The sequence below is a fragment of the Sarcophilus harrisii genome, chromosome 4 (genome assembly GCF_902635505.1).
Source record: "Sarcophilus harrisii chromosome 4, mSarHar1.11, whole genome shotgun sequence".
Classification (NCBI taxonomy): domain Eukaryota; kingdom Metazoa; phylum Chordata; class Mammalia; order Dasyuromorphia; family Dasyuridae; genus Sarcophilus; species Sarcophilus harrisii.
In genome coordinates this window covers 463,974,506-463,985,519 of record NC_045429.1, presented here as the reverse complement: position 1 = coordinate 463,985,519, position 11,014 = coordinate 463,974,506, and the positions used below count along the sequence as shown (strand labels likewise).

Below are 11,014 nucleotides of genomic sequence, written 5' to 3'. Positions count from 1 at the left end.
GAGAGTTGGGGAAGGTCTTCCACCCAGCTGGGCCAGATGGGGGAGGCCGGGGATGCGTCTGGCAAGGCCAGTGTGGGCCGGTCTCTAGATCCCTTGGACTCTTCGCCACCCGAAGCTGGCACTGACACGTGCCAGGCCCCTTAGATGGAGGTGCCGCGTGGGTTTGGTTTTTGTGGGGAGGGACGTGGGTACTGGGGGAAAGCCTGGTGGTGGGCAGCCGAGTGAATGATTGGGGCCTCCTTCTGCCCCCAACTCCTAGGACCTGGCCCTTAGTCTGAGTCGAGAGCCATGGGATTTTAAACTGTAGAAACCCGGCGGTGGCGGCCACCCCTTGCCCAAGTGCTCCTGGGGCGGGGCGCTCCTGCCTTCTGGTACAACCCTCTTGGCTCCCCCCCTTCCTTTCCCTTCCCCCTCTCACCCAGGGCTGTGCCAATGGCCAGACTTGGCAAAAGGGGGCGCCGAGGACGTGGGCGAACCCAAGCTTGTCTACTATTAAGTCTGAGTTCCACCCTCCACAAAGATGGGAAGGGGAGAAACGGGAAATATCCCGCAAAGAGATCAGAGGCTCTGACGGCCTCAGGCTCAGAGCCCGAGTGGGGCCTGGGGGAGTCGGCGGCTGAGCAGGTCACCGCCTCTCCCTCGGTTTGCTGACCTGTAAAATGGAGCCAGCGGTACCTGCCTCGTGTGGTGAGCTACCTGTGAAGTGCCTGGCACAGAGACCCTGAACCCTGGCAGCCTCAGGCTGAAGCGCCGCCCCCATCAGTCAGCCCCCCACCTATGCATTTGCCCCCCGCCCAGGGCAGGGAAGAAAGCGACTCGCCGGATACAGAAAGCGCTTTATTTTCCTTAGAAATGAGGCACACAGTTGAACTCCACGGCTTCTGCATAGTTCTTACACGAACAAAAGACCGACCGTAGAAAAAGGCGCCGTCCGTGGCCCCGCGTTTCTGGGAAACTTCCTTTTGTTCGTGGTAATACTCGGTTTTCACGTGGAGAACAAAGTCCCGATGCTCTCCACACCCGGGTAGAGGCGAGCACCAGCTTCTGTCAGAGTCCGGGGGGGAGGGTCCTAAAGGTGGGCTGGGCAAGGGGGAGCCGGCATGGCTGACACTGCCCGGCCCTAGGGGCTCATGGGGGCCCAGCGAGGAGCCGGCGCCCAGACCTCTCCATGGGGAGGGACCCCAACAGCGTCTGTCTGACGGGCAGGTCTTTGTGGGAGCCAATTGGACGTCACAGCCGTGACCCATGGGCCTCCAGCTCAGAACGGAGCCCAAGAGTCTTTGGTAGGACTAGTCCTAATGGGGCAGGCTTGGGAATCACTAGAAAATAGTTTTAAGAGCCAAGAAATCCAGTGAATCCACCCACAGCTGTTCTATGGCCGGTCTCTTGAAGCCGCCGAAGAATAGTCTACTTAGGAGGATTATGGGCCATGGGACCAAGGTCTAGAGGTCAGCTAAAAAATAAAAAAAAAGAATTCTGGCTCTGGCCTGGCTCCACCCCCTCCTCGCTCCCCCATCTATGGTGGCTAAGGGACAACTCAGGTGGCCTCGGACCGCTCCAGAACTGCCCCTCTGGAGGCTGGATTTGGGAGGGAGGGAGCAACACCAGTTCTTCGGGAAGACATTGGGGTTCAGAGAATGGCTTCTCTGGTCTCAGAGAAGCACCCCCAAAGCTCAGAGGCTGCCCTTGTCCTCCTGGGGCTGCTGGGGGGAGGCCCTGGTGGGTGGAACCTTTGTCCACCCTCATAGAATCCAACAGGGGTGCTCCCGCGCCCTTACTTAAGGGCTTAATACTGCAGAGCAGAAAGGGGAACAAACAGTTCTTTGGTCACTAGGGGGCCCCGGCCGGGCCTTTCCGCTCCTTCCACATTGCTCCCCTTACCCAGGATCAACCTGTGATTGTAAAACAGGACAAATGCTTGTGAAATCCCTTCCCAAAGTCCTAGGGAGCATGTCCCCCGACACCAGGCTTCTTATCACTGAAATGTGCTGACCGGGCCTTAAATGGGACCCTGAAAATCAATCCCTCTAGACAGAGGCCAAGAGGGGGGAGTCCAGAGGTGACCAGCAGGACAGGACCAAGGCTAGTCCTGCGGCTCCTCTCCTGGATGTCTGCCCTCCCTGCGGCCACTTAGTCGCCCACCCCAGGCCTCCTGGGCCCCTCCGCGCCATCAGCTGACCTAACACACGTCCACGACACAGGCAGGAGGTGCCGTGATGGAGAAGCGATGCTCCTGGACCCGGGTGTGGCGCGTAACCATGACAATGGCGCTGCCTCAGTAGGCGATTTTCCAGTGGGTCGGCTGCTCGCATTGCTGTTCTTGGTCCCCACAAAATCTGTTGTAGGTCGTTTTGGGGTCCAGGCCTAGGATCTCTCTTTCCTCGTGAATCCGAAAAGAGAACGTGGACACGGAGGTGCCGATAAAGACTCTGCGGAGAGACGGGAGCAGCTCCGTGAGTGCCCCATGATGGGCCCCCTCCCCCCCCCCCCTCTGGCTGATTCTCACACCGTAACTCAAGGTCACTGGGGCCCTCACTCCCTGTGATACATTCAACAATCACTAAGTCCTGTCTTCTAAACTCTCTTATGATCACCAGTACCAGGGGGCTGGGGAGGTATGGTGGGGCACCCAAGGGAAGGAGGAGGGGAATATGGCCTGCCCACTAGGACAGCCTAGAGCTGCGAGCTAGAGCGCCGAGTCTGCCTCCTGGCCTCAAAGGCCCACATTCCCAAAGGGGAGGGAGGCCCTCCCAGGGTCGGGCCAGCTCCGTGCCTTGGGAAGTGACAGCTCTGAAGGAGGAATGGAGAAGTTACAAACTGAGAATCAGAGCAAAAGGGGGAGAAGCAAGGAAGAGAGAGGGGAAACACTGAGGAAGCACAACAGATGGAAATGAGAGAAATCCCCCTTGTTTCTGAGGGCCTTCTAGCATCCCTCACTAAGGGATGACGCCCAGGCTTCTAACTGTGGAGCTGTTCTGCTCCTTCCTGTCCCTCAAATCTCTCAGTTCACCCCCCAAAAAAAAACACAACAAAAAAAAACAGAAGTCAGGAGGAGGGGCTGGGGGCAGATGCGCCGGGTTGGCTGCCCGGGGACAGGCTCTCTGTCTGACCCTCACCCACAGCCCTGAGAGACCAATGCTATATAATAACGGACAGAGAGGCTGAGCCTGAGAGCTGAGAAGGGCCTCGCTCAGGATTCGAATCAAAGCCTTCTCGGCTCCAAAACCCGGGCTCCGTGCACCCGGGTAGGCTGCTTCAGCAAATGGCCCACAAGGAGCACCCGAGTCAGGTGAGTCACCTAACGCTCCTGGGACCCGCTGGACAGGGAGAGACGGAGGATGAGCTGATAAATGAGGACCTGAAGAGGCTCAAGGGAACAGGGGGGAAAGGGGCCAGTTCAAGGTACAAAACGTGCAGGCGGGCGGACCAAGGACCTTGGGGGTCAGTGATTAAGGAATTGCTGGGAACCTCAAAGGGGGCAGTAAAGGAAAAGACTCTATGGGCTTGGGAGTGTGGTGCCAGGGCTGGAGCTGTAGGTCCTGTCAAGGAGGATAGGGCAGCCCCGCAGGCATCTGGGAGATAAAAGAGAGCTCAAAGATCAGGGATGAGGAAGGAAAGGGGCAGAAACTGCTCACATTCCCCCTCCATCCTCCCCCAAGACCAGTGAAGACTATCCAGACTTGGCTCCTCATTCTGCTTTAGACCCCATCTCTGTGATCCCAGGCCAAGTCACTGAGTTCTCTGTGCCCCACTTTCCAAAAATCTCCAAGGTCCTTTTCTGCTCTCATGAATCCTACACAATCCCCAAACCTGTTGAACAGACTCCTGCAGGATCTCTCTTTTCCCCTCCCCTCCCTTGGCAAAGACGTGGAAGCCCAGGGTCTCAGCACCTCTCAGAGCCCACTCTTGACGCTGGCTGGCAGGCAGCTGGTCAGCACACGCTGCTTAAGTGCTAACTGTGCCAGGCCCTGGGCTAAGGGCACATAAACGGCCTCGGTAGCGCCAGGCTCCAAAGTGACAAAATTCCAATCCGCTGGCACTGGAGTGACCTCCTGCCTCCAGAACTCCCGGGCCCAGATTTCTCTGGGCAGGGAGCACACCACCAAACCAGCGGGGGCTGCCCAGGAGGCACCTGGTGGTCAGGCCCGTCCCTTCTGCTCTCGCCTTAGTTCCCAACTCCCTCCACCTGCCATATATTCCATCCACATTCAATGCTGGCACCAGTGTCTCTGCCCTCAGGAGGCCTCTCCTGGCTGCCCCCTCTGAACATCCAAGGGCGTCCCCTTTCAGAATGCTGCCTTGGAGAACATCGGCTCTGGTGGTCCCTCCCCACAGCCAGCTGGAAGATTTGAGGGGACAAGGTCTGACCCTGGGCTAGAGTGGCCCCCTCAGCAATACCTCAGCGATACCTCATCTTAAGCAGTGGGGAGACCAAAGCACACCCACAGGAGGGGCATCCGAGGCCCCGAGAGGACTTACCGGGCGTGAGCACAGATCCACTGGTCAATGATGGCGATGCCACCATCTTTGTAGAGCTCCAGCTCCTCCCAGGTGGGCTCAAACCTCACCATCTCCGGAAGCAGCTTCTTGAGCTCCTCGCATTCTGAAAGGAGACCCCGGGAGCGCGATGTCAGGACGAGGCCCATTGTGGGACAGGCTGGAGGCTTTGGCCAATCCAAACCAGGCACCCAGGACAGGGCTCGGGCCATGAGCCAGCCTGCTTTGTGGGACTCAGCTTGGGGGAGCAACTATGGCAGCCCGCCTTGCACGGGGAGAAGTTGGGGAGAACCAGAGCCTTTGGTGGGGAAAACCCTGCAGAACGCACCCTTCCGGACGGCATCCGTCGCTACAAAAACTCTGTCCAGCTTGTGGGTCTCCATGAGGCTCCGGATGGTCTTGACGGCTCCTTGTAGACTGGGCACATCTTCTCTGTGACCCCAGACAAAATCCTTTCTTCTGAGGTGGACGGCGAGGTAGGGACCGCCCAGGGAGGTGCCCAGCTTAACCTAGCAGAGAACAAGCACGTGCTGTAACCAGAACACAACGGTGCCGTTTCAGAGCCTTTCTTTGGGCACAAGCTCGGCTACATTCGAAGGGCCCCGAGACCCCGACCAGGTGGGCAGGACAGGGACTGGGCCCCCCACACTGATGCTGGCCTGGGGAGGGGGCCATCTGACAGGGGAGGCACAAAGGGAACTCCTAGGCCGGGCCTGGGTTTGGGTTCGTGTGGAAGGGCCCTCCGGGGAAGGAGAAAACCACGTCACAAATGACCTTCATCTTGGTCCAGTCTTCGTGGTAAATTGTCTTGTCCGCGGCGTCGGTGGAGTTCAAGTACTTGCTCCTGAAGTCGTCCCCCACCACACGGAGGTGTTTGGCAAACACCATGCTCCGGCGGGTCTGCCAAAGGGGAGCATGGTGAGCAGAGAACTCCCACGGCTCGAGCGTGGGCGGACGCCTGGATGACCTCCCATGTGGCCATGGCAAGCTCACCAGCACCCCAGACGTCGATGATTTAAGTCTTACAAATAAGGGAGGGCAGGGAAAACGTCATTTCTCCGCCCGAGTCACCAAAGCACAAAGTACCCTCCCAAGAATCAAAGAAGAAAAGCCACCCACACCCTAAGAGAGCTCGAGCTGGGCCTCTGCCTCCCGGGGACTAGAGGCCCCCCTGCTGGGGAGCTGCCACGGGACCCCAGCCATGGCCTCCTTTAAGCCAGCAGCCCTCCCAAGCTGGCACCCAAGAGCACCAGCTGGTACCAGAGACCGGCCTGAAAACAGAACGAGCCCGTCTGAGCATGAAGCGCGGCAGGCACGATCCTAGCCACGGCCGGACTCTGCTGGTGGCTGTGTCCAGCCTCACCACGGGGAGTCTCCATGCCCTTCAGCCTGCTCCCCTCCCCCCAGCTCCCTCGGGTGGAAACTGGGCTGTGCGGGACAGGGAGGGAGCTCCTGCCGACCCTCCGACGGCCGACAGACTTTCTAGAGAGAGGGAGCCACCCTGGGTGGTGCAGCTCAGGACGGACGGGGACAGCCAAGCCAGAGCCGTCTCTTTCCAGAGAAAATCCTAGGACCCGAATATTAAGCTGCAGAGAGCCCGACTCTACTGCATGAACTGGGCAAATGAATCCTGTCACTGCCTGCCTCGGCTTCCTCATTTGCAAACAGAGGACTCTACTACAGCTCCTGATCCTAGCCAGGGCCACGGGGTGGCCCCAGGGAAGGGCTGCTCCACTTCCCTTTGCTCCAAAGGCCGGCAGGATTTATCCTGTGACACTTTCTGCAGGAAGAGTTAATTCTGCCTCTTGTTTTGCCAGCCTGGGGTTGGTGATCAAGTCACTGCCAGGCCAAAATGGCAAAGATCGAAAGAGCTGGCGCCAGTGACAGACAGCCAGTCGATGAGCCCCAATCACGTGAGAAAGGAGATACTCACGTCCCAATATTCTTTCCCTCCGTAGTGGTCGTGAAGGAGATTTTCGGCTCTGTCCAGCATCACCGATCTGGTTTAAAATGACAAGAGGCAGAGACAGAGACATAGAGAGAGGACATTTTCTCCATCTGCAAAATAGTCACACCCATACCTGTTTCTTCAGGAACCCCCGAAGCCTCCCGCGCCCACGTCCCTGAACATGGCTCCGGCAGCTCTTCCACCTCGTCCAGGGGAAATCAGAGAGCCCTGGGACGGCAGAACCCACCCCAGAAACATTCTGCTCTGCTCCCAAGGGAAGGAGGGACAACCTCAGCCTCCTCAGGGACTATTTGGTCCAAACTCGCACCGTCTCCGGCCCCGGGGAGGGGCTTCTATTGCTGAACCTGCCGTCACGGTCACAGTGACCTAGCCCGCTCTGACATCCCTTCTCCAAGCACGTCATGTCTAAATCAGGAGAACTAAACAGTTCTGAGAGCGAACACGGAGGAAGGGCTACATCCGTTAAGTCCCCACGTGCTGAGGAGGCCAAAGGGTGCCTGCCCTCGAGGTCACGATCCACGAGCTCGCCACATGGAGATTTGCAGATTCCTTAGGACCCAGAGCAGCTCGGGTCTCCCGCCTGCCCCACGAGGCCTCTGGTGGCCCTCCCGTGGCCCCAGCCAGGCAGGGGGCCGCTCCGTGGAGGGCCAATCGCCTCCTTCCCCGGCCTCCCCCATCCGGCGCCTAGGACGGGGCCCCCCATGGCAGCCGTTAGGGCCGGCTGATTCGGGCCGCTCACCGGGCAGACGTGTTCTTCAGGAGCACGGGGGCGACGATGGAAGCGGAGCCTTGCACTGAGAGACAAGAGACGCTCAGACCTCTGGTTTCTTCGTAGCCCCAGAACCAGCCTCTGTGGGGAAAAGAGAAGACGGGATGGCCGGGACTCGGTCTGGGCGGGAAGGACACGGCCGACACCTTCCTGCTCGGCCTGGCTCGGGGCTGGATCCGGAGGGCCGGGCTCCTCCTGGGGAGAGGGGGCTTTGTTCTGGCCCCACGGGGCAGCTCCCCAGGGTGGAACCAGTGACGTCCCGGGGCTTCACGGGGCCTTTGTGAAAGACTCAGATCAGTGAAAATTAAGAGCGCTGGAGTGAGATGCCACCACTGGCGTTTGGTCTTGGCGAGAAGCTCGAATCTACAGGTACCGAGCGTCAGCAATAAAGGAGGAGGGGGATGGAGAGCCACAGAGAACACGGCATCAGCCGAATCGCGCCAAACCCCCAACCCCCCCAGTTTTTGAAGTAGGAAACGGCCCAAGCTGGGGCTGGAAGACAGAAACCACCCCCCCCCCTACGGCCCCAAGAAGGCGCCGGGACCGCGCCGCGCCACCCACCGGTAATACTCGTGCTTGTCCCGGGAGTACAGGAGCTGATCGATGCACGGCCTCTGGTCGATCTTCTCCTCCCAGGTGCCCTCCTTCCAGCCTTCCGCGTAGCTCTGAAGCACGTACACCTGCTCGATAAAGGGGCCGCCCGACTCTGAAAGGGAAGCACGTTCGGGAGGGGAGGTGAGTTCACGCCTGGCAGCACTTCCCAAAGAGCCCGCCCCCTGCAGGTGGCCTAATTCTCTGACGGGGGCTTCGCTGAAGAGCGCGCCTAGAACTGGGGGGGCCTTCCGCCATCACCCAGAGATCCCAGACTTCAAATCAGATACTGAAGGTGGTGCAAGGCTACCTGCCGTGGCTATGCCCAGGTGTCCCGGGCCCCCGTCCCCCAGGCCCGTGTGCCCCCAGGCCCGTGTGCCCCCAGGCCCGTGTCCCCCCAGGCCCGTGTCCCCCCAGGCCCGTGTCCCCCAGGCCCCCGTCCCCCAGGCCCGTGTCCCCCAGGCCCGTGTCCCCCAGGCCCGTGTCCCCCAGGCCCGTGTCCCCCCAGGCCCGTGTCCCCCGGGCCCCCGTCCCCCAGGCCCGTGTCCCCCTAGGCCCCCGTCCCCCAGGCCCGTGTCCCCCAGGCCCCCGTCCCCCAGGCCTCCCCCACACCCCTCTCCAGGCTGGGTGGGAGCGAGCTGCTGGCCCCTGGTGTGACGCCTGACTCCAATTCTGGGGCTCCTCGGATCCCACTTTCCGGAGGGGCTGGAGGACCCGGGGGCCCACTGGGCCGAGGGCCAGGGCTGGGAGACCTGCTGGGGCAGCCAGAGCGCGGGGGGAGGGGGATCCGCACCTGCCATGAACTGCTCGTACTCGATCACCGGGATGTTCCTGGCCAGGCTCGGGAGGTCAAAGAACTCGGCCCACGGGATGCGCACCTGGTGGATGTCCGGGCTCTGCCAGTGGTAGAGGCGGCCCCAGGGGGGCAGCACCAGCACCCACTCCTCCGAGCGCAGCAGGGTCTTCACCAGGGACGCCACGCGGATGTAGACATCGCGGCGCAGGTTGAAGCCTTCGGGGGGATTCACGTCGTACAGGAGATACCTGGGGAGAGACGGAGGGGGCGTGGGCGTGGGGGGGAAGGGGGCGCGGGGGGGCCCGGGCTCCCTCCCTCATCTCCTACAGCAGCGCCGGTCACACCCCCATCTCCAGGGTTCGGAAGGCGAGGACGGAGTCCCCGGCTGGCAAGTGTCTGGGGAACGATTCCAACTCGGAGCTCCTGACTCTTGAGCCGGGGACACCAGGCACTCCTCCCTGAAAAGGGGCTCCCAGGGGGCGGGAGCCCCAAAGACCCGCTGGGGGCGGGGCGCCGGGGCTGGATTCAGGCAGCGATTTCGGCCCATCCCAGATTCTGGGAAAGTCACTGCGCATGCTCCGGCCTCAGTGTCCCTCTCGGTAAAAGAGAGCCCAGGAGTAAAGGGGCCACTCCCTATCACTTTCTGCCCCGCCCCCCAAGGCCACTCCCTCCGCACCTCCGAGGCGGTTTGAGCCTGGCCCCGCCCCCAGGGGCCAGAGGCTGCGCTCACCTGCGCCCCCGCGCCGCGCCCGCCGCGCCCTCCGCCGCCGCCCCCCACTGGCCGGGCCGGAACTCGTCTCCCTGGGCCCAGCCCAGAGGCCAGGCAGCCGCCGAGAGGAGCAGCGGCAGCAGCAGCCCCCGGGGGCCGGGTCGAACCCGGATCCGAGGCGACTGGGCCGCCATGTCCACAGGGCCGCGCCGCGCACGCGCACTTCCGACACATGCACACGTACTTCCGGCGCACACCCGCTCCCGAGAAGCTCCCAGACAAGCATTTCCGGCGTACCCCTGCCTGCCTCGCCTACGCATGCGCAGAGGCCAGGCCGGGGGCGGGCCGGGGGCGGGGCCTGGGCCGCCGGGGCTGCGCGTGCTCGGCTGCCGCAGCTGGCTGTGCTTCGTCTCCCCTTGGCGGGCCTCCTCCCGGTCCGCTCTCTGACTCCAGGAACCCGAGACGGGAAGCAAAGCGCGGACTGGGAGCCTCCGCCCCAGTTTCAAGGCCCCGGGGTCTCCAGGCTAAGTCCCTCTTTCCCACGGCCACACACTTTAAAGAACACATTCTACAGAGGGAGACACTGAGGCAGTCCCGGGGAAAGGGCTCCGCGGCCCTTCCCCCCCCCTCCGCGGCCCTTCCCCCCCCCTCCGCGGCCCTTCCCCCTCACCTCCGCGGCCCTTCCCCCTCACCTCCGCGGCCCTTCCCCCCACCTCCGCGGCCCTTCCCCCCCCCCTCCGCGGCCCCCCCCCTCCGCGGCCCCTTCCCCCACCCCTCCGGCCAAGCTCCCCGGAGAGGGCACGATCTGCTTTGGTCCCTCCCCAGCGTCCCACCCACTGTGCCCGGGAGACCCCACAGGACGGCTGCCCCGCCGGAAGCTCCAGAGAGCCCGGACGCGCAGTTAGGGAACCCCCCCCAACCACCGAGGACCATGGGCACACCGCCACAACGACACACAACACACAGAGACACTTCCCCGGGCACACCACGCACCCAAGGGCACACCGTAAGGGGGGTCCCCGGGCACACACAGCACACACAGAGACACTTCCCCGGGGGGCCCCACACACACCCACACACACACACAGAGAGCACACTTCCCCAGCACACCATGCACAGAGGCACAATGAGGGTCCCCACACACACACACACACAGAGTACACTCCCCGGCACACCCACGAGGGTTCCCCGGACACACACACACGCACACAGAAGGCACCCCCCGGCACACCAATGCAAGAGGCACACTGAGGGTCCCCGGCACACACACACACACAGAGACACTCCCCTGGCACACCATGACAGAGGCACATGAGGGTCCCCGGCCACACACACACACACACAGAGACACCCCCCCGGCACACACACCACACACACACAGAGCACACCTCCCCCGGGGCACACCCATGGGAAAAAAACACACCAAGGGTTCCCCCACAACACACACACAGAGCACCCCCGGCACACACACCCACACACACAGAGCATTTCCCCGGGCAACCCATGCAGAGGCACACGAGGGTTCCCCGGGCCACACACACACACACAGAGACCTCCCCAACACCCACGGGAGGGTCCCAGGCACACACACACACGCACCCCACACAAGAGAACACTTCCCCAGGCACACCCAACGAAGAGGCAAGAGGGTTCCCCGGCACACACACACACACACCAAGAACC

General features: G+C 62.1%; 1 protein-coding gene across 3 annotated transcripts; it reads right to left on the bottom strand.

The window, feature by feature from the left end:
* Positions 1 to 824: 824 nt before the first annotated feature.
* On the bottom strand, positions 825 to 9,585 carry POFUT2 (protein O-fucosyltransferase 2). 3 transcript variants are annotated; one of them, XR_004234124.1, is made up of 10 exons: positions 9,353 to 9,585; positions 8,620 to 8,870; positions 7,797 to 7,941; positions 7,206 to 7,316; positions 6,431 to 6,497; positions 5,272 to 5,397; positions 4,826 to 5,006; positions 4,480 to 4,603; positions 2,180 to 2,429; positions 825 to 1,892 (listed from the first exon to the last, which is right to left on the bottom strand). XR_004234124.1 is itself a non-coding variant. In XM_031968333.1 (9 exons), exons 1-9 carry the CDS (start codon positions 9,523 to 9,525, stop codon positions 2,276 to 2,278), a joined length of 1,332 nt encoding a protein of 443 aa, XP_031824193.1. In that variant the 5' UTR covers positions 9,526 to 9,585; the 3' UTR covers positions 825 to 2,275. The 3 variants fall into 3 exon arrangements, 1 of the variants encoding a protein (XP_031824193.1); XR_004234125.1 differs by having other exon boundaries at positions 825 to 1,453; XM_031968333.1 differs by having other exon boundaries at positions 825 to 2,429.
* Positions 9,586 to 11,014: the final 1,429 nt, after the last annotated feature.

What these genes read in the sequence shown, in the direction of transcription:
- POFUT2 (XM_031968333.1), bottom strand. Translation starts at nt 9,525, where the DNA reads ATGGCGGCCCAGTCGCCTCGGATCCGGGTTCGACCCGGCCCCCGGGGG. An exon ending in GTACGAGCAGTTCATGGCAG is followed by an intron (nt 7,942 to 8,619) that starts GTGCGGATCCCC and finishes CTTCCCTTTCAG; the next exon opens with AGTCGGGCGGCCCCTTTATC. An exon ending in GACAAGCACGAGTATTACCG is followed by an intron (nt 7,317 to 7,796) that starts GTGGGTGGCGCG and finishes TTTTCCCCACAG; the next exon opens with AGGCTGGTTCTGGGGCTACG.